Below are 27,934 nucleotides of genomic sequence, written 5' to 3' on the forward strand. Positions count from 1 at the left end.
GCCCCTTGTTGTCTTGATTCCGAACAAGGGAACTGGCTGGTGCCGAGGGACAGAGATCATGGTGAGGGATGGGAAGCTACGATCCCTGGAGCGCTAGTCCCATCTCTGAGAATGGAGAAGGAGGGGCGTCTAGTGGGCGGGAATGTTGGTGAATGGGAGGTGGGATCTGGAAGGGGAATGGCAGCTTTCGGGGGTGGGGGGGTGAGGGGGTAGGGCTCCTGGGTTCCTTCCTAACTTCTGTTTTAGTGCGGGGGGTCAGTGGCTTGTCAGGTGATGAGGTCCAGTCAGGGCCTCCTTTGTCCTGATTCGAGTTTTGCAAAAAAAGAAGAGAGAGAGAGAGATTGATTGAATATATGAAGTTACCGTATGCAGAGTAGTTTATGTAACCCAGTGTTGCCTAATCTGGCTGGTAGCGAATCCTCAGGGCTTCTTGGCAGAGAGAGAGAGAGAGAGAAAGAAAGAGATCTTTACCAGCTTTCCTTTATGTCTGGGACATTGCAAACCCACTGCCAAGTTTTTAGACATGGAGATTGGGCTTAACCCCCCCCCCCCCGCACGCAATACAGCCCTATGCATGTTTTTCTCAGAAGTCCCACTATGTTCAGTGGAACTTTGAATCCTCTGCACATGTAATCAGTGTTGTAATCAGCCTTGATGTGTGGGAATGTGGTGATGAGAATGCCGTCCTTATTCTTAACTCCGCATCCTGAGCCCAGTTGCTATAATTTAATCTTTTGTTTTCTTTCTGCAATTCAGGATGAATTCTCTGATCCCGACCTGGCTGTTTTGGGTGAGGAGTCCAAATCGGAGAATGGAGAGAATGCCCCAGTCTACTGCATCTGTCGCAAACCTGATATCAATTGTTTCATGATGTGAGTATTGTGGAGGGTGGGGGATGGGAACAGAAGAACTGTGCAGATACTGGAGGGGTGGTGGTTTAGCTGCTAAAATCATCTGTCAAGTTCCTGTGTATTGGGTGGTCTCTATAAGTTAGAGTCCAGTCTTGTTAAGTTCCAAAGGGTTTAAGGCTCAATACTTTTATTGGAGTAACTGTGTGGGATGTGTCATAGAGTAGGGGTGGGCAAACATCTTGCATGATGATCTGCTTATTTTTTTAGAAGCTTTAAGGTTTACCTGGTGCAAAATAGTGGCTTGCAGTGAGGGCGGCAGCATACCTTTAGAATTAAGGAACAGGGTACTTCAGAGAACATTTATCTTTATCTTTATTTCATTTATCTTCTGCCTTTCCATCAAAAAATGATACTTAAGGTGGCTGACTCCCAATAGTTCAGCCCAGGAATTTCTTTTCAGTGCCAGAACTGAGCTTCCAGTCCTGTCACACCAAAATCAATTCCTGGTTTTCCTTTCAAGTTTTCTTTCATCTCAGCAACCTAATTTAGAAAAGTGGGGTGTGGGGAGCCTTTTTGTTGTTGGCATTATTAAACAATTGGGAATGAAGGCACCCTTGCTGAAGTACTGCAATTCTCCCAGAGATTTACCAGTAGATTCCAATCTATCTTCTGCCCTTCATCCTCAGATAGAGGACTCTGTGCTTTCTAAGGGCTGCTTGTCTAGAAATCGTATCTTGATACCCAAATGCAGAAGAACCTTGTCTAGAGGATTCTTATCTTTCTTTGTCTTTCTCTCTACCCCAGAGGCTGTGATCACTGCAATGAATGGTTCCATGGCCACTGCATTAACATTACTGAGAAGATGGCAAAGGCCATTAGGGAGTGGTACTGCATGCAGTGCCGAGGTGAGTTAAGAACCAGATGGTGCTGGGACTGCAGGTAGCCCTCATAAATCTGGGCAAAGGCCCTAAGGAGCATTTAACTATGTGTCCTTTTAGATGTGTCCTGGAAATCCCTGGGTTTTATGTACAAAACAAAACTCTACGTTTGGACCACCTTTAGTGTTTGAAAACAGGTTGGCAAAAAACACTCTAGGGTCAGTAATGGAGATGCAAGTAAAAAGAAGCCCAACCGCTTGTGATCTTTGAGTTTGTATCGCAAGGTTTTTTGCAGCCTGACTTCTTTTGTAAAAATGTTTTAAGAGTAATCATTCCATATAAAGGCTTTAGTTTGGCGTTTTCCGTATTTTTGCCTAAATTGGCAGACAAAATAGATTGCTTATGTAGATTGTGACTCTCACCCTCTGTTGGGGTACCACTGGAGATGTTGTTAGAATTTTATCATGCTCTTCCTCCAAGGATCATGGAAGACTACTGGCTGGACCAGGCTGGCTTAGCTTCAGAGGCAGAAGTACATCATTTAGTACATTCAGACCAGTCTCTACACCAAAATGTGAAAACTTTGTTAATTTATTTTTCTTTCTGTCCTATAGAGAGAGACCCAACACTTGAGATCCGATACAGGCATAAAAAGTCCAAGGAGAAAGACCGTGAGGGTGAGCGGGAACGTGCCGAGAAGGATGAGTTGCGTGTAAAGGCCCAGGAACTGGCCTTAGAGCAGAGTCGGAGCTCAAAAGTAAGATTTTAGCATTGATAACTGACAGAGATCAGTGCATGGCATGGCTTTCTAATCGCAGAATCTGGTATGTGAGTTGAGCTGTTGGGTTCTAAGTATCCTCTAGAACTCTGGGGCAACTGCCTGGTCCTAACAGTCATCTCTGACTGATGTAGTTCAGGTAAATGCCTTGCCCGGTTTCTGCCTCTTCAAAGTCCCATAAAAAATGCCTGTTCTTGATGGGCAGTATGAAGGTGGAATTATTTAGAAGGTCGTAGGACTATGACAGGTCCCCTGTAGCAAATTACATGTGGAGTGTAGCTGTTTGTTAGAGGCATTCATTTGGTGATTTTGCTGTAATAGCCACTTCAGACTCCCATGGGTTTTTGCCAACTGAGTGGAACACTTATCCTGATAACAAAACTACTTAGCTGCAAATTAGATCAATGCCTCCTCATAAGAGACCAGCTATGATCTTCAGTCTTTATGCCTCATTTCCTAAACAGCTTCATGTTTTGTTTTGTTTTTGTCTCCCTCTGACTGTATCGTTTATTCAAAGCTGAGTTTTATCTATCCGTAGGACTTTTATACAACACAAGCTCCATCAGTATTTGTGGGGTTTTGACTGACACCATGGTATAATTTTAGACTTCATTTTGACTCTTGTAGTTAGACTGCTTGGAGGATACATCCCGCAGTTGTTTGTTGTTGTTTGTACGCTGCTGAAAATCCTACAAAGTCATTTACAAAATTGAATGCACAACCCCCCCTCCAACTAATAAAACCAATCAATAAAATTATAATACCACAAATATGAAAATAGAACAAACCGTGACACAGGAGTCAAATAAAATTTAAAGCAGCAGATATAACTATTTTAAAATAGCAGACTTATACTGCTGCTCAACTGTGTGTTTTCCTCTCCCCTTCCTGCTCCTCTGTCGTTATTCTCTGGACCAAGACAAGGTTTGGATAGAAGTGAGATGTGGTATCAGTGTGATGGGAAAGGCAGGTCCCTGAACTGAGCAAGCAATGCTTACCAGCAGCCATATCTCTCTCACCCAATGGGCGATGGTGGCCCTGGGTGTTCCATTTGATCTCGCAAAGGAAAACATACAAAATATGGTGCAGCTGAAATGATCCTTTTCCTCTCTATTATATACTCCCAGCATCTAATAGCCTGAACATTTTGGTCATAGATAATTGCAGCTTGAGTGTATTCCCACTACTGCCTAGATTAAAAATGACTGACATATATATTTCAGAAGTTTCTTGCACGCTTAATCTTCATAGCTCCTTTGGTAATGAAATCCATAGATTCTATTTGCACATGGAAAGGAACAGGCAGATTAAGGCTGCAGTCCTGTTCTTACTTCCCTGGGAGTAAGGCCCATTGAATTGAGTGGGACTTATTTCTGAGTAGACATGTGTAGGATTGTGCTGAAGTACAAAATTGGTTTATCAACGGCTAGTAGCCATGATAAGCTAAATGAAATATCCATGTACGGCATACCAGATGCTGAGTACTAGATGCTGAGAACAAACAGAGGAAGGCCATTCCATTCCTGCTTGCGAGCGTCCAGAGGCATCTGGCTGTCCACTGTTGGAAACAAAAGCTGGACTAGATGAATCTTTAGCTTGATTCCATGAGGCCCTTCTCTGTTGCCTCTGATACTGATTATGTGGGTGTGCCTGTGCATGAAGAGAGAGCTCTTGAATGGATTGACAGCATTCATGGCTGACTATATCTGGCTCTAAGAATTTGGGGCATGTCTGGTAGAGCTATGTAACTAAGTACCACTGTGTGCTCAAGTTAAGAACATTGCCGTATGTGTCCTGAATGCTCCCATGGCCGGAAGGCTCTCTTCCTCAGCTCTATATGTTGAGAAGGCAGGCCATCCTCTCTGCCCCATTTGAACTTTGTGACATGTGGGTGCCTTAATGTTCAGGCTAGACTTCTGTAATGTGTTCCACATGGGGTAGCTCTTGAAGACTGTTCAGAAGTTGCGACTCAGTACCTTAGGCCAGTAACTGGGGGTACCTGGGCCAAATTTGTCATCCTGCCCTCCTAGATACTCCCTTGCCTTCGATTGCTAACTCAGGGGCAAAGAGCATGTGGAGTAGGCTCTGTGGTGTGGGAAAGCATCTTCTCCATCTTTCCCCCTCCCACGTATTGGGATCAAGTAAGGAGGCCTTCATTGCAGGACCCAGGGAAGCAAGCATGTCATCTGCTAGAAGTACTATCTTGTTTGCCAGGCCCACATTCTTGAAAGACTGTTAACTTGTTACTGTGCTGTTTTGTGGTGTTTTGAGTTGTTTAATCTGGTTTATAATAGATTCCTGTAGGCTTTATTGTATTGTATTTATAGTCCTGCTTTATTCGGTTTACATTGTTGTAAACTGGATTGAAGACTGAGCAGTCAATGAGTGGCATATATATAATAAGTACATTCAGGACATTGGCAGATCTCTGTGGGGTGAGTGGATTCTGGCTGTATGAACCTGCCTTTTAATCTTATTGGTCCATTTTGCCCAGTAGCGCTTACTCTGACTGGCAGTGGCTCTTGCAGATATCCTCCCTAGCCCTGCTGCTTGAGCTTTTTATATTTTTATTGTGAAATTTCAACAAAAGAAGAAAAAAAGTTATATGTGTGTGTGTGTGTATGAATACATATGAATTGCATGTGTATGAAAATACAACCTTCTAGCAATTATATATAGGGTTCAACAAAAGTGGACCAGATACCCAAATAGGTATCCTTTCGTAGGTGGTGTCTACATGCCACCCATTCAAATACTGAAAGTGTTGTAGGGTCCTCAATCCATTGCAGTATAGGAGGTAAGCTTTTATCCTTCCAGTGTTGTAATATCAGTCTTTTAGCTATCAAAAGGGCACGGAGGATCCATTTATGCTGACCATTAGTTAATTTCCATGAAGCAGGTAAATAATTTAAAAGAGCATGGACATCAGTGAATATTAAAGACTCTTGCAGTACAGAATTTATCCATATCATAACCTCCTCCCCCCAAAGAAGCAACTACTGGACATTGCCAAAATGTATGTTTAAAAGAAGCATTAACTGCATTGCACCACCAGCAATTAACCGAATCAGATAAACCCTTATTAAAGAGAGGTTGTGGTGCCCAGTAGACACAAAACAAAAATTTTGCTGAATAAGAGCAAATAACAGCCTAAGATCCATAGATGGGACAGGTATAGATGCCAAAGCTGTGATCCATTGATCAGGCAAAATGAGACAATCCATTCCGTAATCTATTCCTGCTTAAAACCCTGTATATTGTAATTACTTGGAAAGGAAAGGTTCCTCCTGTGCAAGCACCGGGTCATTACTGACCCCTAGAGCGACGCCTGCTTACGCTGGTGTTTTCATGGCAGACTGTAGCGGGGTGGTTTGCTATTGCCTTCCCCAGTAGTGACTACCTTTCCCCCAGCAAGCTGGGTCCTCATTTTACCGACCTCAGAGGGATGGAAGGCTGAGTCGACCTGAGCCGGCTACCCGAGACCCGGCTTCCGCTGGGATCGAACTCAGGCCGTGGGGAGAGTTTCGGCTGCAATACTGCCCCCTACCACTCTGCGCCGCACGAGGCTCTGTAGAGTATTTCCTTGAGCTCCATCTTAACTAGAGATGCCAGGGACAGAACCTTTGATATTCTGCACACAAAGCATTTTTTTCTACCCCTGAGGTCTGGCCCACTAAGCTGTGAGGGCCTTGGTGTGCCACTCCCTATTCCAGGAGTGGGGAACCTTCGGCCCGTGGGCAAATCTGGCCCTCCTGGGCTCCCAACATGGCCCGCTGGGGTTCCCCAGACAGCTATGCCCCCTTTCCTGACCCGAACCCCTTTCCCCTGACTGCTGATCATTTGGTGGTTTTCCAGCTTTTGCATGTTTTCCCCCTGTTGTAAAAGGTTGAAACGCCTCTCCCAGTACTGGCGGTAAGAGCTTTAAGCTACAATATGCTGGCATTTTGCTACTTTTGATGTTGGGCCTGCCTTCCACTGGAATGCCACCCCGAGAGCTTCTCCAAAATTGAATTTGGCCTTTGGGCTGAAAGAGGTTCAACACCCCTCCTGCCACTGCAGAATGGCTGCCCAGCCAAAAAATAAACCTGCTTCTCTCTGGCCTCTTGGCGCCTTCCTCAGCCGCTTGGCAGTGACCTCTGTGCTGCATTCAGATAGTGAGAACACATAGCGAGATGCTTTTGGTAGCTACTTCACAACGGCTCCCAGAGGTCTGATGATATCCAGGCTTGAACATGTCCTGGAAGTAGTGAGATGCTTTAAAAATAAATAAATTCAGGCATTTTGAGAATGGCAAGAGCTCAGTAGGAGTTCTTCCAAAGAAGCTTCAGTTATAGATAGATATATCCAGATAGATATATCCAGATAGATAAATCCAGAAGTTGCTTAATGTGTGATGCCACTTTCCCTAAGACTTCTGGGGGATAGGAAAGTAAAAGAATGAGTGAGCGAGTGGGTGTGTGTATATAAATACATACACACACGCACATATAGAATGCTGCTTAGAATGAAGGAGCCCATCTCCATCCCAGGAATGCACCACTGCACCATTTTCATTAGCTGTCCCTATTGTCTATTGTGTTTACTTCAGGATGCTGGCTTTAATCTACAAACCTGCTAAACAGGGGTCCCCAACCGTTTTGGGCTGGTGGGCACATTTGGAATTTTGAAAGAGTGTCATGGGTGCTCTCACAGAATGGCTGCCATGGTCACCTTGGCCAGTCACAAAACCCTTATTTCCTGGAAGGCAAACTGGTGAGATTAAACGAAAAGTAACTTGCCCAGGAAGCTAAATACAAGGCAGAGGTGGGTTGTGAGCTCCAAGACCCAACACCACTCTTTTGGACCCAAATAAAGATGGTGCTGGAGTGTGTGTGTGTGTGTGTGTGTGTTGGGAGGGGAATTCACTTTACATCATACCATCCTCCTAGTTTAAAAACACACACACCTTACATAAAATAAAAGTTAGGAGGGGGAGAGAGCCTGATGGGTGCCAAGAGCGGTGTGTGGGTATCCATGTGTCTGTGGGCACACTGATACCCATGGGCACCACATTGGAGAACCCAGAGCTAAAGGTGAGATGTTTGCTCTTTCCTTTTACAGCTGAACTACTGCAACAAGGTCCATCTCCATTATTAGTTTGAATCTGTGCTTCATTCTTGCTGTTTCAAGGTTCTGGAGAGTTGGGAGTGGGGGGAGGCAGCATTACCACAGTGGAGACTGGCGACTCAGATTCTCATTCGTCGTCTCCGCTTTCTTCACCTGCAGCAGATCAAGCGTTCTGCGCGCATGTGCGGCGAATGCGAGGCCTGCCGGCGCACAGAGGATTGCGGGCAATGCGATTTCTGCCGTGACATGAAGAAATTTGGGGGCCCCAACAAAATCCGCCAGAAGTGCCGCCTGAGGCAGTGCCAGGTTCGGGCTCGGGTGAGTGTTCCGGCGGGCGCTTGCTGCCCGGAGATCATTGCATGTTTTCTCTGCGGGGCACTTTCTTGGCTGCTCCACCCCAGAGTGGCAGCCACCTCAAATTGAAGCTGTTGATTTGTGTGTAGCTCACACGTGATTTTTTTTTCCCGTTCTTTTCTTCCTAGGAGTCCTATAAATATTTTCCAGCTTCGGTAAGTTTCCTTTTTCCCTCCAGTTTTTTTTTTCATTTTTCTTTTTAATTTAAAACTCAGGATTGAAAATAGATGAGTGTTAAGTTGGGACTCCTGGGATTTTTTTTCCCTAGCTAGGGGAGCAGAAGGAGGCTTGCTCTATACCTGCAGCAAAATGAGGTGGTGAAAGTCCTGAAGTGGTCAAATAGACAGTACGCCTTCAGATAGCAGATAGAGTGTGCTGTGTTTACACATTTAAAAAATCCCCACCAAAAGAAAACTAGCAGATCAGGGAAAGATTCTAGTCTGCCCTATGGTGTTTTGCTAGTTTTTTACTTGCAGGGAGTTTGCTTTTCTCTCCCCAATGTAAGGGAGCATTCAAATATGATATTCTTCACATCAGTCTCCAATCTCTTTGGGTTGGTGGGCACATTTGGAATTTTGAGAGAGTGTCATGGGCACGCTCACAAAATGACTGCCATGCGGGGAACTTGCCCATTCATAAAATGGCTACCATGCTGGGCATGGCCAGTCACAAAACACTCATTTCCCAGGAGGCAAACTGGTGAAGCTAGAAGAACCTAACTTGCTCAAGAACCTAAGTGGAAGGTAGAGGTGGGGGCTGAGCTCCAATACCCAAAACCACTCTGTTGAACTTAAATACAGATGGTGCTTGAGGGCAGTGCTTCACTTTGCATCATACCGTCTTCCCATTAAGAAAATAAAAACAAAATAAACATTCTTAAGAAATGAAATAAAAATCTGGAGGGGTAGGACACCTGACAGGTGCCAAGAGAGTCTTTCCTCCATGTTGGAGATCCCAGCCTCACCTTTTGTCTGAAGTGGTCCAGTCCATTTCACCACCTCCTTCCCCATCTGGTTCTGCTGCACGTGTAGGCCCAGCCTGATATTTAGTGGGTTGGCATTGAGAGGTCTGGGCACCTGAGAGCCCAGTTTGGATCTATTTTTAGCTGCAGGTTTTTCTGGGCCATTCAGCCCTGTTTCTTTGACCTGACTCTAAGCTTTTTCTCCTCTGCTCTTGATTTTTGGGAAATAAGTGGGTGTTGGGTTCTCTCTGCTTCTTGCGCTTTGCTGCTTGACGTTCAGTGAGCCCCATTTTCTCTATTCACTGCTGTGCACAGGAAGAGAGGGGGATGTTTGTGCTGTTTTCAGTGCCTTGTGCTTACGAAGCCAGAGGGATGGCTTCTTTAATGCTTTCCTCTCTTTCTCTCTCTCTCCTCTCTCTCTCTTCTTTCTCCTTTCTTTTTCTCTCTCTCTCATGGCTTTCTCCCCCCTCCCCCCCCCACACTCTTCCCTAAATGCTCAATAGATGTTACGGGGGCGGGAGGATGATCTGCAGCTGCTAAAGGAACAGCTAGAGTCGGCTGCCACACCCGAGCCTCTGTCGGATGACGATCTGCACATAGATCCCGATTTGTATCAGGAGCTTTGTTCAGGGGCCTTCGATGATCAGAACTTGGTGAGACCCTGTGGTGGACCCATTCTGTTGGGATTCCTCAGTCATGTTGGCAGGGGAATGCTTGGGTAGGCCAACTCTGTCATAGGACAGTGTATTCTGGGTTCCCCTCCCACAGAATCCCACATTCTGTGCCTTGGCATTATTCAGATCAAGTACACTAGAGAAATAATACCCAAACATTTGGCGAAATGCTTCATATAATTGACCCGGTTTGCACACAACGACTACCCCGGGTTGTTTAAACCATCTGTTGTCAAGACTGTGCGAGAACCAGCCGCCTCCCCTCAACTGCTCACTATTTCCTCTTTGCTAATCAACCCACCAACCCCCTGGGTTGTGCGCCATGAATGTCCAAATCCGGCACTCTGGGTTGTCGAAGGAGAAACTACCGAGTGGTTTAACCCAACAGCAAACCATGGGTTAAAACTCTGGGTTGCTTCTCCCTCATCAGCCCAGAGTGCCGAGCTCGGGTGTCATGGAGTACAACCCAGTTCCTGGGTTGTTTAGCAAAGTGGAAACAAAGCGGAAGTGGCGAGCGGTCAGGAGGCGGCAGGCTCACTAGTTCCTGTGTGGTCTCAACTACCCATGGTTTAAACAACCCATGGGTAGTTGTTATATGTGAACCAGGCCGATATGTGATTTGACAAAGTCCCTCAGCTTTTAGAGCTCCATGCTTGTCCACTTTCAGTTATCCCTGCAGCCCTGAAGAGTTTATCCGCAAACCTTCTTTTCTATCTTGGCTCATCTTGTTTCTTCACTTCTCTTTCCCTCAGCCTTCTAAGTTCTCTGGTCCTCTCTTCTCTCAGATTTCTGCTTTTCAGCTGACTATCTCTGTCCTTCTTACTCAAATTCTTAGCCCTTAGCCTCTTTGCTTGCATAGCACCCCTTGCTAACAGCACATGGGTCTTCCTGTAGAGATGTGGGGTGGAAAATTTTCCACTACTTTATTTTGTCATGTAAAAAAATCAATGTCATAATTTCACTAATAAACAATGAATGGGTGCCAATCGTAAATACAATATTAGGCAAACTTGGCAGTGTCAGAGTTGTAGATGAGTTGTTTATGTTCTACTGCTGACCCGCCCCTGCTCCCAGCAGTTAGAATGTTTGTGAAGATTCAGTGATGCAGCTGCTGCTCAGCTAGTTGCTAGGCAGAAGCTTGAAGACAGGCATGTGACAGTTGCTTTTTAGCCTGTCTGAAAAGAATTGCATGTATCTCATTAGTATAATTTGGCTTCCATGAGTTAAAAAAAAACAACAACTTGTGTAGTCTTTCAGCAGAGATTACGATGGCAGAATTTCATGGTGAATGAAGTGGGAAATATAGTTAGCCACGGCACAGGCATATGTGGCAATATAGGGCATTGGAGACCAATTTCTTGGGGACTAGAAGCTCTGCTAACTTTGCTTCTGGTTACTTAGGGCTGATTCAGACATTCTTTGGTCCGCCACCAGGGGCACAGATGTTGTCAAAAAACCCCCCCCCCCAATACTTCTGTGTGTTGGGGCATAACTGTGAATTTGTTCTGACTCGTAGAATAAACCCAGTACACATATTGCAACCTTGCCACGTGGAGGGCAGCTATGCAAAGCTGTTTTTTTGGGTGGCTTCCAAAGGGAGAAGCTGACTAAATCCTGCACCAGATTTGAGATGGCGCAGTGCGGTTAATGCACAGTGTAACCATCGGCAGCTGATGGCTCCTGGGCCAGATCTGCTCACTGCCCCTTTTGCCAGTCCCAGGATGAAAAGAGGGCTGTGACCAGTGATGCTTTGTTGAGCCACAGAAAAGAATCCATTTAATCAGTTCACTAGTAACAATGAAAGGATGCCAACTGCAAATACTATCTTAGCCAAGGGTGGCACTTTCAAAGTTGTAGATGAGTTGTTGTCAGCATATTACACATGATTCTTTGGGTTGCTAAAATGTATTAGTCTTTCAACAACTTTCGGTACCTTTGTTTTTATTTTAAATATAAACAATGTAAGGGAAGTACCTGCTATTGGGTTTGATCCGTCCCTCGCACAAGCAGACATCCACTTGTGCAACAGTCCTTCCCTCTCCTCCCCTTGCAGCTCCTCACATTTACTCCAGTTCTACTCTGGAGGGGCCTCCAACCCACTGGAGCAGATTTGGGGTGCATACAGGGGGCGGGAGAGAGAAATCCATTCAGCGGGAGGGGTGTCACCATTGGATACAACCCCATTGTTGTTCACCGCTCCAAAATCTTCTGATGTGGAGAGGTATATAAATATTGTAAATAAATAAAATAAAAGTAAATAACATTGCCTTTACATTTTTACAAGTATTCCAATAAACTTTTCTACATATGAGAACATTTAAATTGTATTAAGTGTGGTTTAATTTCCTCCCTCAAATATTTCAGGTCAAATAAATGAAATAAATGGAATACATAAAAATACTTGTGGTGTATTGGGATGAAAAATTTACATAGGGTACTTTTTTCAAGCTTCGTTGACTAAATACACATGAAATAAACATGCTAACGTAGATTGTACTAGGGCAGCAGATCATTTTTCTGATGGAAGCTGAAAATTTTCCGATGCAAACTACCCTGTGTAAATTAACCTAATTTGCTTAGGAAACCTTTCTGTGAAGCCCTCATCATTAGGTGTGCGGCTGAGTAGCGTCTGTGACAATGGGATTTGGTGGCAGGCCTTGTTATAGGGGCTGAGGCATATGGCGTTGGCCTGGCACCTCTTAACTTCCTTGTCCAAGTGGTGCCCCCACAAAACCAGGAACTGAGCAGGGCTGTGAATGTTCAGGCTGCACATAGTTCTTCCTTGGGGTGAACTGGAAGCAAGCCTGGCTTTTTCTCTCTGCTCTGTGCCATTGGGCTGTTCTTGAGAGCCTTGCTCCAGAAGTGACAGTAGCTCAGCGCCAGGCTTCTGTGTATGGGCCCCCCCTTGACTTCTCTTTTCCCTCCTCTTAGCCATGGCTCAGCGACACAGATGACACGCCCTACCTCGATCCCGTGTTGCGGAAGCGGGCTGTGAAGGTGAAGCACGTCAAGCGGAGGGAGAAGAAGTCTGAGAAAAAGGTGCGGTCTTGGAATGGCAACTTGCCTAGATTGCGGCTGGGGAGGTGTTGCCATGACTGCGCCATATGGCTGGCTGGTTTTGAGTGGCTGGGCCCTGTCCTGAAGCTGCAATCCTTTCTAGGGTATGGAATGTGACAGCACCACGCTTGTGAGCCAAATTGGATCCGTCGTTCTTTAAGGCTCATGTGGGAGGAGATTGCTCTTCCTTTCCTCGCTGTTGCAAACTGGGCGAGCCAGTTCAAGTCTGCCACTGTTGGCAAGTAGCACATAAGCTGTGCCTTGCTAGAGCTGGCCAAGGTCCATCTAGCTCAGCATTTTGTCTCCAACTGCAACCAGCCAGATGCTTCTGGGCTTGTAGAACAAAGCAACAAACGAACGATGGCATAGACGATTCCCAACAAAAGCTGGTCTTGATCTTGAGGAATCACCCAGGCAGAGAAGCACCATCACAATGAGAAATATCTATGCCACAAGCCTAGGAATCTGCCTTAAATCAGGTCAGACCACTGGTCCATGTAGTTGGTCCAAATAACTCAGTACTGATGGCTCTGACTTGCAGCAGCCCTTTAGGGTTTCAGACAGAGCATTGGTCCATGTAACTCAGCATTGGTCCATGTAACTCAGTATTCATGACTCTGATTTTCAGCTCTTCAGGGATTTGGACAGAATTCTGTCCTATTACCTGCTACCAGATACTTTTAACTGGAGAGACCAGTAGAGATGTAAACTTTCTGGAAATATTGAAGCCATTGTGGAGGGAGAGGAACAGTTTCTTGGGGGAAATGATGGACCTTTTTATGGATATCATCATAGAATCATAGAATAGTAGGGTTGGAAGGGGCCTACAAGACCATCAAGTCCAACCCCAGTTCTAATTGATAGTTTTAATATATGCAATTTATTTCCTTATCAACACTAAACTTATTTTACTGCTTTAACAATATAAAATAACTCATGTACACCTTACCTAGCATATACATTTCTATTATTTGCATCTTTATGAAATTTATAGAACAATATTATTTATTTATTGTATTTAAATGCTTTTAGGCTGCCTTTTAGGGTAAAAACCTTCCCAAGACTTCTTGCATAAAATAATGCTATGCCTGTTTACTCAGAAGTAAGACTTACTCTGTATAGCAGAGCTTACTCCCACACAAGCACACATCAGTTTATGGCTTCAAAAGTCTAAATGCCCATTTTTGTTCAAGCAAAATTGCAAACATACCCAGTGCTGGAGATACTTGCAAACGGCTGCAGGTTATGCGTGCTAAGCACACGTATCTTAGTAGTTTTTAGCACTGGGAAGCAGGAAAAAATAAGAGTTAAAAATAGAAATAGAATCAGTGACATGCACAGCAGTATTTGTCAAAACCTTTCCTCAGACTATGCAGAAGGGACTAAATGGTGAAGAATTATAAAGAAACCCTCCAAGCAGCCTATAGACTCCACCTGTATTGTGGTTTGTAGGGTAATGGGGAAGAATACACATATATGTTAAACGTGCTACCCTATATCAATAATGAGATTTAAATTCAGTGTTTTTCTTTGTGTCTCTGTGTGCACACGCACACACACATGTTTTGTTTTTTGTTTCTTTCTGTTGCTTTGTATGATTTTGTTTTTGGAGAACTAATGAAATCTGTAAAAAACAAACTATTTATTGAATTTAGTTAAAATATTTTTTGGCCACCTTTCAGGGCAGAAGCCCTCCCAAGGCGGTTTATAACAATAAAATACATAAAAACAGTTAAAATATTAAAAGTGATAAAAACAATAAAAGCCAACCATAAAACCAACAATGATGTTAACAGCAGGAACAGCAACAGACATATCAATAGAAGGCCAAGGTAAAATAATATGTTTCCAAGGTCTTCTTAAAAGTCTGCAGTGATGGAGCATGGCTGACCTCTGATGGCAGCTTGTTCCAAAGATGTGGGGCCACTGCAGAGAAGGCCCTCTCACATGTGTTCACCCACCTGACTGCTCTCACAGGTGGGCAAATGAGAAGAGCCTTCCGTTCTGATTTTAAAGTGTGGGCAAGCTGATATGGGTGTAGGCGGTCCTTCAAGTAACTTGGTCCCAAACCGTTTAAGGCTTTAAAGGTCAAAACCAGTACTTTGAATTGGGTTTGGAAACGCACTGGTTACCAGTGCAGCTGGTGCAGTATAAGCGTTATATGGTCGAATTGCCTCGCCCCCACCAATACTTGGGCGGCTGCATTCTGCACAAGCTGGAGTTTCTGAACCGTCTTCAAAGGCAGTGTATAGCACATAACAGTAGTCCAGCCGGGATGTGACTAGTGCGAGCCAAGGGCTGTCCTCTCCAGATAGGGCTGCAGTTGGTGTACCATCCTAAGCTGGTAAAAAGCACTCCTGGACACTGCAGCCACCTGGGCTTCCCCAGTTAGCTCAGAGTCCAGGAGGACTCCCAAACTGTGCACTTGGTCTTTCAGGGTGAGTGCAACCCCATCTAAGACCAGTTGTAAACCTCCATCCGAAGTAGTTGGTTTCCCAACCCACAGTACCTCTGTCTTGTCTGGATTAAGTTTGAGCTTGTTCATCCTCATCCATCCCAAAACAGCCTCCAGACACTGGTTCAAGAGTTCCACAGCCTCCCTGGGATGTGCAGATGGAAATGAGAGGTAGAGCTGAGTATCATTCGCATACTGATGACATTTCAGCCCAAACCTCCTGATGACTTCCCCCAGCGGTTTCATGTAGATGTTAAAAAGCATGGGGGACAAGATGGAACCTTGCAGCACCCCACAGGTTAATGGCCATGGGGTGGAACAGAAGTCCCCCAGCACCACCTTCTGAGACCACTCCTCCAGAAAGGACTGGAACCACTTTAAACTGTGCCTCCCTAGCCCAATCCAGCTAAATGATCCAGAAGGATATCATGGTCAATGGTATCGAAAGCCGCTGAGAGGTCCAGAAGAACCAACAGGGTAGCACTCCCCCCATCCATTCCCCGGCATAAGTCATCAACCAGGGTGACCAAGGCTGTTTCCTTCCCATAACCGGGCCTGAAACCTGATTGGAATGGATCTAAATAATCATCCCAAATGGCTTGGAGTTATGAGGCCACCACATGCTCCAGCACCTTGCCCCCAAACGGCATATTTGACACAGGGCGGTAATTATCTGGAACCATAGGATCTAAATTTGGTTTCTTCAGCAAGGGCCTCACCACAGCTTCTTTCAAAGCTGTGGGGACCTCGCCATCCCTCAAGGAGGCATTTACCACCTCAGAGGTCCAGATATCCAGCCCAGCTCTGGCAGATTTCACAAGCCAGGATGGGCAAGGATCTAAAGGCCAAGTAGTAGGCCTCAGTCCTCCAGGCAGTTTGTCCACATCCTCAGGTTGCACAAGCCAAAAGGTATCCATAACGTGACTAGGTGGTGCACCAGCCCCGTCCATATCAGTCTCTGTCGAAACAATGTCATCCAAGTCAGCACGAATACGAGCGATTTTATCTGCAAAGTGTCTGGCAAATTGTTCACAGTGGGTCTTTGAAGGTTCAAGTTCTTGTGTTCCATGGCCTACACCCAAGAGGCCTTTAACCACATGCAAGAGCTCCGCTGGATGACACCGAGCAGATGCAATGGTGGCGGAGAAGTAGGATTTCTTCGCCGCCATCACCACCACAGAATAAGATCACAAATGGATTCTTACCTGTGTTCGATCGTATTCGTTCCGAGTCTTCTGCCATTTGCACTCTAGTCCTCGACATAGTCATTTTATTGCCCTCAGCTGCTCAGAATACCAAGGAGCTGACACAGTTCTACCATTAGGATGAGGATGTTTGGGAGCAATCATATCAATATTCTGGGTCATCTTCTCATTCCAAGCAGTGACCAGGACCTCGGCAGGACTGCTGGCTAAGCCTTCACGAAAATGCCCAAGAGACCTCAAAAATCCATCTGGATTCATCAGTCTCTGGGGCGGACCATCAAATTTGGTCCCCCACCCCTGCGGAGGTTACAGGTGGCCTGAAGGTCAAAACTGATCAGATAATGATCTGTCCATGCCAGAGGAGTCACCACTGGCCCCCTCACCTGCAGACCATTTTCTCCCAATCCACCACAGAAAACCAGGCCCAAAGTGTGTCCTGCCACATGTGTTGGGCAAGAGACAGGCCCATGGTTGACATGGCGGCCATGAAATCCTGAGCTGCTCCTGACAAAGTAGCTTCATCATGAATATTAAAGTCCCCCAAGACCATAAGCTTTGGGCTCCTCAACATCACGCTCGAGACCACCTCAGTCAGCTCAGGCAGGGAGACTGTTGGGCAGGGGGGTGGGAGGTACACCAACAGAATCCCTCTCCTGTCTCGGGTGCCCAGCACCAGGTACAGACACTCAAAACTGGCTGACTGTTGGATAGGGAATCTGACCAGAGGGATAAACAAAACAAAAAAGTGTATTATGTAGATCAGGGATGGGGAACCTATTTTAGCTCATGGGCCAGATTCATGCCAAGGAAGGATGTCATAGGCTGCATACCTGTCACCCTCTCTCTCACACGCATATACAAGATCCTATTTACACACATGTGCCCACACAGAAAAATAATTACAATAAGGCAGATCTATGCTCCAAGCATTAGAAACTGCCTTAAACCAGGTCAGACCATTGGTCCATATGGCCCAGTGGGCTTGTTGCTGCTCTCTGGGGTTTCAGGCATTAAGAGGTCTTTCCCCATCATTTGTGACCTGATCGTTTAAATGGAGATTGGAGCTGGGACCTACTGCATGCCGAAATGCCCTCTTCCACCAAGCTGCAGTTCCTCCAATATTATACACATATTATCACACATGATCCAGTCATATATTGCATGGTAAGATATAATGATGTATGAAAGGTGAGAGTGGTTGCATTATGGTTATAATGTGTGACAGAATAACAAACACACAGAAGGATATTGTCCTATAAATATGTCCGATTAAAGAAATGGATAACTGGTGGTGGTATCCCATTTCAGCAATTGCTTTAGTAATGAGTGGCGTACTAAAGATGGTAACGCTAGTGTGGTGTAGTGGTTAGAGCAGGGGTGGGCTGCTTTTGGCCCCCAGATGTTTGGGCCTACAGATGTTTGGGCATTGCTGGCAAGGGTTGATGGGAGTTGTAGGACAAAACATCTGGAGGGCTACAAGTTGCCCACCTCTGGGCTACAGTGTCAAACTAGAACCAGGGACCCCCAGGTTCAAATCCCCACCCAGCCATGGAGCTCACTGGGTGACCCTGGGCCAACTGTCATATCTCAGGGTTTTTGGGAAGATAAAACGGGTAAGGGGGAACCATGGATGCCCCACCCTAAGGTCTCCCGCTCTCCTGGTATAGATGCCAGTGTGGTAGGGGCTGCCCATTGTTGCCTGAAAGCCAACATTGGGGAAATGCACCTTGTCAGAGGAGGATGGAATAGGGCTGCAAGTAGGGTGGTCTGCATTTGAGGGACCTGTGTGACAGTGGACACTCCTTGCCCTGGTAAGGATGTCCTGGGAGGTACGTGCTGAACCTAACTGTGCCTACGGTGGTTCTTGCCCTGCAGAAAGAGGAGAAATACAAGCGGCACAAGCAGAAGCAGAAGCACCGTGACAGGTCCAAGCATGCTGAACGGGTGGATGCTAAAGACCCTTCCTCGTTGCACCAGTGTCTAGGCCCTGGCTGCATCCAGGCTGCCCGGGCCAACTCCAAGTACTGCTCCGATGAATGCGGCATGAAGCTGGCAGCAAAGTAAGAGCTGGGCCTCCTTGGTTCCATCTCTCCCCTACTTTCTGGTTCTTTTCCTGTCAGCTTTGCCTCTGTTAGTTTTCCAGCATGGGTGATGAGGGGATGAGTTCCACCCACGGAGCTGGTGTGGGGTGGTGGGGAGGGGGCTGGTTTTGGCCCTGCGGAATATGGACATGCACAATGCCTTGGGTGCCTGCCTTCAGCTGCACAAAAGGAATAATGATGATGTAACTGAAAGGGCGCTTTTGAAGATGGATGCCACCATCCAGCAGTGGGCAATGTAAATCCCATAACTGCCCAAACCAGGGAGCAAGTGGATCAGTCTGATTTAGTGGGAGTCCTCGGTGCCCCCCTTTCCTGAAAATTCTCCCCTCCCCCCTTTCATTTATAGTTCTTGCTATAGCCCAGTGCTAGAGGGGCTGTTTTGCACACTGCATTCAGAGCCCTCAAGCCCTCTTTTTTTCTATATGGGGAAAAGGGGATTATGAGTTCTTCAGATGATGCCCTAAAGCAGGGTTGGGCAACTTATGGCCCTCCAGAAGTTTTGGCCTACAACTTTCAGCCCTAGTCAGTGTAGCCAATGGTCAGGGATCATTTCATTTCATTTCATTTATTACATTTCTATACTGCCCAATAGCCAAAGCTCTCTGGGCAGTTTACAAAGATTAAAACTCTAAAAATATGATATAATAACATCATATAACACTGACGTACAAAAATATAACTGATTTAAACAATCAGCAGTAAATCCCAGGACCCATTAAAAACTTCATCATATACTGTCAAATGCCTGGGCGCAGAGGAAGGTCTTAACCTGGTACCAAAAAGATGACAATATTGGGGCCAGGTGAGCATCACTGGGGAGAATGTTCCATAATCAGGGGCCACGGCTGAGAGTGCCCTTTCCCTTGTTGCCGTGCTCTGAGCCTCCCTCGGAAGAGGCACTTAGAGGAGGGCCTCAGATAATGAGCATACTATACGGATAGCTTCATACTGGGAGAGGCGCTCCGTCAGGGGAGTTGTAGGCCAAAACATCTGGAGAGCCACAAGTTGCCTTAAGAAGCTTTTAGGGCAGGAGCAGGCATCAGCCATTGCAATATCTAGTGGCAAATGACTTCTGTAGGTTAGCATTGTACTGTGTGTGTGATGCTGCCTGTTGTTCGGTCCTCTCCTTTGTACCAGTGTATGGGCTGGTAGCACATTTCCTTCTCTCTCTTCCCCAGCCGCATTTATGAGATCCTCCCACAGCGCATCCAGCAGTGGCAGCAAAGCCCATGTGTGGCAGAAGAGCATGGCAAGAAGCTGCTGGAGCGGATACGGCGGGAGCAGCAGCAGGCCCGGCTCAAGCTACAGGAAATGGAGCGCAAATTTCACGAATTGGAAGCTGTCATTGTCCGGGCCAAGCAGCAAGCCATCAAGGAGGATGAAGAGGTGCCTGGAAGAAGTGGGGAGATGGGGGCTGGCCCCCAGGACTCCAGGGTCCTCTCTTGGTTGGGAAGAATAACTTCCTAGGGAGGAGATAGATTCTTGACTGGATTAGCATAGAGCCCTTTTGCAACCTACTTGTATACACATGTTTTTCCTTTATGAATCTACATGTAAAATCACAGATCTTTGTGAGTACCAATAGCATGGATGCATTCCCAGGTTAAGCATAGGACTTGTCCTCATCATCTCTTTATGATGGGGCACGTCATGCCTATGACCACTGATTGTCTGAGTGGCTTTGTGGCAGGGCTGTAGAACCTCTTTCAGCCGGAGAGCCGTATTCCATTTCAGATGGGACCAAATGCAAATGCTCAGAGTGGGGCTAAATGCAAAGGGGCGGGCCCCCCAATCCCCCAGATACCAGCCTATTGTACCTTAAAGCTCTTACTCTGCCTTATGAGCAAGATTTCAATCTTTTAGAATGGAGAAAAAACTGCACAAAAGTTGGGAAACCATCAAATGATCGGTGGCTGGGAGAAAAGGGGGTGGGGGCATGGAAGGGGGATGGCCGTCTGGGGAACCCCAGGTGGGCTGCATTTGGCCCTTGGGCCTGAGGTTCTGCGCCCCTGCTTTATAGATGCCTGATCCTCCAGAGCAATTGATTTCTGAGGGACAGAATAAGTCAAGAGGCTAACAGTGGGTCAAACCACCCTGGGGTTTTTGTTGAAGGGTGGAGCATAAGTCCCTATAATAAATAAGCCACAATAAGATATAATAAATAAACTATAATAAATTTTAAAAATAAGCAGTTTCTACGACTCCATCTTGCTGTTGCCCCGCATTGCTTAGGCTGCCATCATTTGCTGATTCAGTTGGTGCCAAAGCTTGCCGATGTAATCAGAGGCAGGAGCTCAAGTGTGATGGAGATCATGGCCATTTCTTTAGGAGGAGCTATGTCACACGTACAGGTGTGACATAGTGGTGATCATTGCTCGGTCACAGATCACAGAGAGAGTGGTGATCATTGCTCGGTGTTGGAATGGCATCCCCCTGTGGAACTGTGCTTCAGATATTCTTGGCAAAGAAGCAGGGCACCCACACCCCTTTATTTATTAAGCAAGCAAGCACTTGGGAGCCCCCCAAATCCTATTCCAGAAATCCATATTTGTGCAATGCCTTTTATTAGGCCAACCCAAAGATCACCCAAAATGTGCAAGCTTTCAAGATCTCTTCACCAGGCAAGATGTTACAAAAAGCAGGTTGTAGGTAGGAGTGTGTGTGTGTGTGTGTGTGTGTTTGAGCTTTTTAAGCCTTGCTTCTTGCCTGAGAGGGGTGAGAACAGGGGGTGGGACCAGGCAGGCAGCAGGACTGCCCTGGCAACTGATCTTGGAGTAGGAGAGAGGAGGGGGGTAAAGGGAAACCTGCACATCTCCTGGCCCCCAGGCTGACTTGGAGCCAGGATTGCTTGATGCAGTCTGGGAAGTGTGATTGGACTGAAACACTCCCCCAGGCCTGTACAGCTTGTGACCTGCCGAGCAATCATAGTCCACATGCCCGATATAATGGCCCTCCATGAGCTTAATAAGCATGCAGGTTTAGCTGCTTGCCTGGGACTGCAAAAATGGGAGTTGTGGTGGTGGGGAGTTGTTTGCCAAGCATCTGACAGGCCTTGTTGGGTTGTGTTTGGCTTGTTGGGTTATCTGTTGTGCAGGCGTGCCCTACCCCAGCCCTCCTCAACCTGGTGCCCTCTGTACCTTTTGGACTTCAGTTCCCATCAGCCCCAGCCATCATGGCCAGTGATCAGGGATCCTGGGGGTTGTAGTCCAAAGCATCTGCGGAACACCAGGTTGGGGGAGGCTGCCCTACCTCCTTGGTGTTGTGGCCTGAGATGCTGCTTGCCTCAAAAATCAGGCTGCTAATTTTGACTTCTGCTTGCCTATTTTCTCAGACCAGTGAAGGAGACAGTGATGACACAGACTTGCAGATATTCTGTGTCTCTTGTGGCCACCCCATCAACCCCAAGGTTGCCCTGCGCCACATGGAACGGTGCTACGCCAAGGTGCGTTGTCTTCCTTCTCTGTCCTCGCTAACTGTGGCGTTGGACTTCAGGAGTGCCTGTATTTGAATTTGTGCTCCCTGGGTTGTCTTGACTGAACTGCTCCTTTTCAGCTTCTCTTCCCTCTGTAAAATGGGATTATTTGTGGCATACCTCAGGAAATGTTGTCCGTGTGGATAAGGAGAAAGGTGCCAAGATGCTATGGAACTGATCCCAGGCGTCCCCTGCTGGACTGTGGAGCAACGTGCTGACCCATCACAAAATTAAATTCTGCACCCGGGCAAGCCATTTCCTGAACCCAGAACAGTTGAATTCTTCAGCTGAATAAATGATGCACATTTCCAAGAGCTGATTAGGTTTTGTTTTCCCCTCCCCACATTTGCATGCAAGCCTTTCTGAATAACTGGCCTAGAAATGAAATGCGTCGCTCCCTGTAGCTTGGCATCAGCTGTGCTTAACCTGTCACCTACATAGTTGATGATTTGGGAACTGTTTGCCATAGGATGTTGTGGTGTTGGCTACCGTAAATATCCCACCATGAAGTGTTGAATAAATACAGGGACAGGTCTCTTGGTGGCTATGAGCCGTGCCCGCTCCAGTATTTTGAGGGCCCTTGGGCAAGGCGCCCTCAATGGGCCTCCTCCCTCAGTGCGTCTACCTTCTGACCGCCATTGTCACCAGCTGCCCTTGCTCCTCATCCTCTTTCTCATCATTGCTACCCCTTGCTTGCTTTGAAAGGCAGAGAGCCAGCGAGCAAGTCGGAAGCAGCATCTGCTGTTCCTCCTTCTCACTACCACTGTTGTTTGGCCCAGAGCGTGAGTCAGGTGAAAAAGCAGGTTGTAATAATGATGAGGAGGGGCAAGTCCAGGAGGCTCTTGTCAGTGGGCCCCTGCTGAGGCGTGGGCCCTCGGCGGGTGCACAGCCATGCCTACCCTTGACAGCAGCCCTGTCTATGAGCCATGATAATCAGAAGCTTAACTTCCATACTCAGAGATAGGAAAAGTCTGAGTGCTGCTCACTAAAAGCAGCTGAGATATTTCCTTGCTTCTAAACTTCCCCGTGGTATTTAGCTGGCTGTTGCCTGTTACAGGAAGCCAGCGGCAGTATCCAGTGCTACCCCTGCATTATGGGAATGAGTGCTAGCGCAATGGGAAGCTGGCGCCTGATAGCGTCACGGCAGAAACCAGCTCAGACTAGTGCTTCCAGAACAGGACAGGTCAGTGGAGCTCGCATGACTTGTCCTGTTACAGAAGCACTAGTTTGAGCTAGTGTCCAGCGTTGGGCTCTTGAATGCTAGCTTCCCATTGCCTCAGCTGTCATTCCTGGTAGTGCAACATGATTAGTGCTGGCAGAGCGCCCGTGTTGGATACAGCCCTGGGACTATAATTCTGTGCTACCCGCTTCACTATTTGCATGGCATTTTTAATGCGCACCAGAAACATCATGCTGGGTTTTGCCAGTACTCCATTTACAGCCTGATACTGTGCATATTTCCTTAGAAGCACGGCCCTTTTGAATTCATAGGGTTAGGAGCTAAGCAGATTATTTTCATAACCCAGTGTGACATTTCCAATGTTCATTATGATGTCATGCAAATGGTTAATTGTGGGCCATTGAATGTTGTGAGTCATCTTTACTCTCCAGCTTGTCATATTTCTCATGACCTGCATTGCCAACTAGTGGGCTGAGACTCTGTGGTCTGCTACTGAAGGAAGGAGAATCTAGGACAGCCTTCCCCAACCTGGTGCCATTCAGATATGTTGGACTACAACTCCCAGCATCCACCAGGTTGAGGAAGGTTGATCTGGGATATGACAGGAACTAGGTGATGGAACTAGTCACATTGTTTCGTTTGTCAACATCCAGTTGAATTGTTCCTTTACCAAACGGTGTTGACAATGCTTTTGTTCTGCTGAGCGGTCATGACTGTCCTTTTCTCTTCTCTTCCCATCTACAGTATGAGAGCCAGACATCCTTTGGGTCTATGTATCCAACACGTATTGAAGGGTAAGTTAGCCCTCCATCCCTGCCGCCAGGGGCTGTTCACCAAACCCTGCCCGCTAGCGCTCATTGCACAGGTTCTGTCTGTCTCTCAGATTGGCTCCTCTGTTAACATGGGCTGAAGTGCTACAGGTTGTACCAGTGAGAACTAGGCCTGAATCTTGTCTTCAAAACCTGGGGAAGGGAAGATTCTGCAGTCTTCCAAAGCAGTTTGGCCTACTGCTGATATCTGGGAATTTATTAAGGTGTCCCTTTTTTTGAGTAGCCTCATGTATTTCTACATATGGGTCCTGGACCACTTGGCACAGCACTGGGCAGAATCTTCTGGAATGTAGAGTAGTAGTGAGGCCCCTGGAAGAGATTGCACTCTCACCTCAGAATGTCTGTGTGTCCTGTATATAAGGAAGGAGGGGGAATCCTATTCATCAGGGTTCTCTCCTCTCACCCCCCGCCCCCCGGTATTCCTGTTCAGGAAACACTGATCTCCTCAGTTATCGGAGGAGATAATTTTTCAAAACTGGGAAGGGCCTTAGCTCAGGGTAGAGCACATGCTTGGTAAAGAAAGTTCCAGACTTTCCTGCCGTCTCCACTTCCTCTTTAGGAAGGAAAGACCCCTGCCTAAAACCCTGGAGAGCTGCTGCCAATTATTGTAGACTGGAGGTAGGCAACCTGGTGCCGTCTTCAGATGTTTTGGGGCTACAACTCCCATCAGCCCCATCCAGCATGGCCAATGGTCTGGGATTATGGGGTGTTGTAGTCCAAAACAGCCAGAAGGCACCAGATTACTTATTCCTGTTGTAGGCAATACTGAACTAGATCGATCTGTGGTCTGATTCTGTAGGACAGCCTCCCCCATAGTTGGCTGGGGGATTATGGGAATTGTAGTCCAACACATCTGGAGGACACTAGGTTGGGTAAGGCTGCTGTGGAAGGCAATGTGATATATTGATACATTCATCAATGGCTACCGCTATGTACAATCTTACTTTACTAGCTTTTCCTAACACTTACTTTCTTAACCTGAATCAGCTTTCTTGTAATTTTAAATTAATTTACATTTTAAAAATGGTTTTAAAATCCATTTCTTCTTACTAATCAACCCCATTAAGAACCAGGCCATTACCTTTCCTTTTCTTACATATGTGTGTGTGTGCTTTTTTTTCCAGGGCGACCCGTCTTTTCTGTGATGTCTACAACCCCCAAAGCAAGACTTACTGTAAACGCTTGCAGGTCCTGTGCCCAGAGCATTCCCGTGACCCCAAGGTAGGGACAGAGTTACCACTCGAGTTTTGGGCTGGAACAGGCTAGGCCATCTTTCAGATCTATGATGGAAATGGTCACAGGTTGGAATACAATATGTAGCTTTGTAAGCTTTATACAGGGCTGTGTGTGTGTGCTTGTGGCTATTGTATAGAAGTGCAGAAAAAACATGGAATGTGGGTATTGAGTATTGAATTGGCTTTTGTTTAAGAATAAAAGCAAGTTTCTAGCCCTTATGACTACAAAGGTACACTTGAAAGCATGTGTGTGATGCCTGCTGAAATCTCAAAGCAGGGGCATAGCTGAATAAAATTTCCAGAGATTGGGGAAAGGATTTCGGTACCCTGCGTAACACCTTCCCCTTCTCCGTGACTTGCAAAGCCAGAATAAGTTATGCAAAATGAGCAAACCTGCATAATTTTTACAGGTTGTAGATTTGCGCTTTTCTTGTGCTGCATTTGGATGATCTTGTTGCAGAATGTGAATTTATTTGAGCCAGCGTGCACACAGCCATGGATTTCATCCTTGCTCCAACTTGGCTGTGACTTTTCCCTAGGTGTCGGCAGATGAGGTATGTGGCTGCCCCATGGTAAAAGATGTGTTTGAGCTCACCGGGGAATTCTGCCGTGTGCCCAAGCGGAAATGCAACCGACACTACTGCTGGGAGAAACTGCGCCGGGCTGAAGTGGACCTGGAGCGAGTGCGCGTGGTACGGATCAGAAACTCTTGGAGTTTGGGCTGGTGGGGAAGTGGCAAAGGGTGATGGTGACCCTGTTGTGTTGTACGAAATAGGCTGGTTAATTCAGTAGCAGTTGCAGTGGTGGGAATCCTTTAACTATCATCCATTGGCCAGAGAACCAAGGGCTTCTGGGAGGCTGCGCTCCCTGCCTCCCAGGAAGAGCATCACGGCAAGGGGGAGACCAACCTGGCCCCATACATGAGCCAGAGAAAGAACATCTACAGGGAGCTTGTTTTGCCCTTCCCTGCCAGCAGGAACACATATAAGAACTTTGAAGCTAAGAACTGGTGCCTGAGTTTTGCTTTTTTTCCCCTTCTCCCTTCCAATCCATTTACCTTTTGTGTCATGTCTTTTGCATTGTGAGCCTGACAGTAGGAACTGTCTTAATATTAACGTTTGTAAGCTGCCCTGAGAGCCTTTTTCATCTGAAGACCGAGGTGAAAGTATTGTAGACCAACAGGTGAGTTATGAGTGGGTGTAATTGCTTTCCCTTTGCTCTTGGGCAGTGGTACAAGCTGGACGAGCTGTTTGAGCAGGAGCGGAATGTACGGATGGCCATGACCAACCGGGCTGGGCTGCTGGCCCTCATGCTGCACCAAACGATCCAGCACGATCCACTGACCACAGATTTACGTACAACCACTGACCGCTGAGCTGGTGAGTTGGTGGCACTGGCATTGATCCAGGGCCTGCTGGCTTCAGAGAGTGAACAAAGATTCACACAGGGCCAGCTCCAACTTGTTGGGAATGTCTGGCCAATTTGTCCCAGGAGGACCACAAATGTCTGGAGTTCCTTTAGGGCAGGGGGAGAGAATGCATCCCTGGAACGGAGGTATATTGTCTTGCAGTTCCTTTTGCCAATGAGGGATTCTGGAGAACATGGTCAACTTATACAGTCCCTGTTAGGTTGGGGACAGTGTGTGCTGCCCCTGGCATGATCAGACTTTGCACCAGAGAACAGCTAAGATGGTGGCACTGGGTCAGTTGGCCTTGCATTGGGTCTGAGCCCAAGCAGTTGACTAAGCCCCCCCACCTAGCACAGACTCACGGAACATGCTTAGGTGCCTTTTCTTCTAGGAAGCATCAATGCTCAGTGACTGCTGTGGAAGGGGTTATAAGGGATTCTCTTCATGGCCACTGTGGTCACCAGGGGAGGCAAAAAGAGGATTGGGGAGGCTTTTTTCCTGGGTCTGACCAAGAAATTGAATGGTGCACCTTCAAAGGGGCCTTCCCTTTCCTAGAGTAGAGCAGCCTCCCCCAACCTGATGCCTTCCAGATGTTTTGGGCTTCAACTTGCATCGGCCAGTGGTCAGGAATGCTGGAAGAGTTAGTCTCAAACATCTGGAGGGCACCAGGTTGGGGAATGCTGGAGTAAAGCATCAGCTGGAATCTCTGGCACAGATAGGGGAAAGGCAGTAGAATCTTGTGTTATCTTCCCTTCCTTAATGCCCATTCTTTTTCTCTGCAGGTGCTTCCACAGTGGCTGACAAGACCTTCCTGACTCAGTGCCAATTGAACCAGAATCTTTTTTTTTAAATGATTTTTCGTAAGCTCTTTTTTTATTAAAATGGTCTGGTGTGGCTTTTGGCTCTGAGACCCTCCATCTTGCTCCTGTAGTATCTAGCTGCCTTTGACCCTAACCCCTGTGCCAGCGGCTGTTAGCCTTGCCTGTGTATAGCCCTTTAAAAAAAATATATTAATGCAGTTCAGGGATGGAGGCCCGGCGAGAGGGTTTGGGAGTAGGGAAGTTAGTGGTGGGGTCTTCCTTCCTTCCCCCCCCTGCCCCCCCCAAAGAATGTTTTGGTTTCTGCTGGCTTAGGGCAGCCCGTGCCTTTCTAAGCAGGGTTTTTACTAGATTTGTAATGCTGTATTGCAGTGAAGACCTTTCTAGGTATGAAGCACCCATCGCCCTTCCATGTAGCTGCTGTTGGCTGAGAGACCTAGAAAGTACGGGTTGTAGGCTGATGAATCAGGGCAAAGGAGACAGCCACGCACAAATACATCATCCCATTGTGTGCTACTGCCTGTAGGCAGAGAAGAGATTAATAAAAATACCCTGAAATGTGGTGTGTGT

At 46.8% G+C, this 27,934-nt stretch overlaps 2 protein-coding genes across 16 annotated transcripts in view; both read left to right on the plus strand.

The window, feature by feature from the left end:
* On the plus strand, window positions 1–27,927 carry CXXC1 (CXXC finger protein 1). Its single transcript, XM_084836399.1, has 16 exons — window positions 1–61; window positions 757–872; window positions 1,656–1,756; window positions 2,344–2,486; window positions 7,773–7,931; window positions 8,096–8,122; window positions 9,432–9,581; window positions 12,534–12,641; window positions 18,195–18,379; window positions 19,600–19,807; window positions 21,753–21,863; window positions 23,818–23,867; window positions 25,028–25,124; window positions 25,678–25,830; window positions 26,367–26,517; window positions 27,329–27,927. The coding sequence occupies exons 1-15, from the start codon at window positions 59–61 to the stop codon at window positions 26,511–26,513; spliced, it is 1,758 nt and encodes a 585-aa protein (XP_084692525.1). The 5' UTR covers window positions 1–58; the 3' UTR covers window positions 26,514–26,517; window positions 27,329–27,927.
* LOC146353400 (methyl-CpG-binding domain protein 1-like) overlaps window positions 27,329–27,934 on the plus strand; it is an 80,815-nt gene continuing 80,209 nt past the window's right edge. For all 15 annotated transcript variants that reach the window (XM_084836398.1, XM_084836370.1, XM_084836381.1 and 12 more), the window contains exon 1: window positions 27,329–27,406. In XM_084836398.1, coding sequence (XP_084692524.1) covers window positions 27,397–27,406 — 10 coding nt within the window. In that variant the 5' untranslated portion in view covers window positions 27,329–27,396. The remainder of the gene's footprint in view (window positions 27,407–27,934) is intronic.

The sequence above is a fragment of the Heloderma suspectum genome, chromosome 2, assembly GCF_057233095.1.
Source record: "Heloderma suspectum isolate Gila_16-S chromosome 2, 16-S_ref, whole genome shotgun sequence".
NCBI classification, from domain to species: domain Eukaryota; kingdom Metazoa; phylum Chordata; class Lepidosauria; order Squamata; family Helodermatidae; genus Heloderma; species Heloderma suspectum.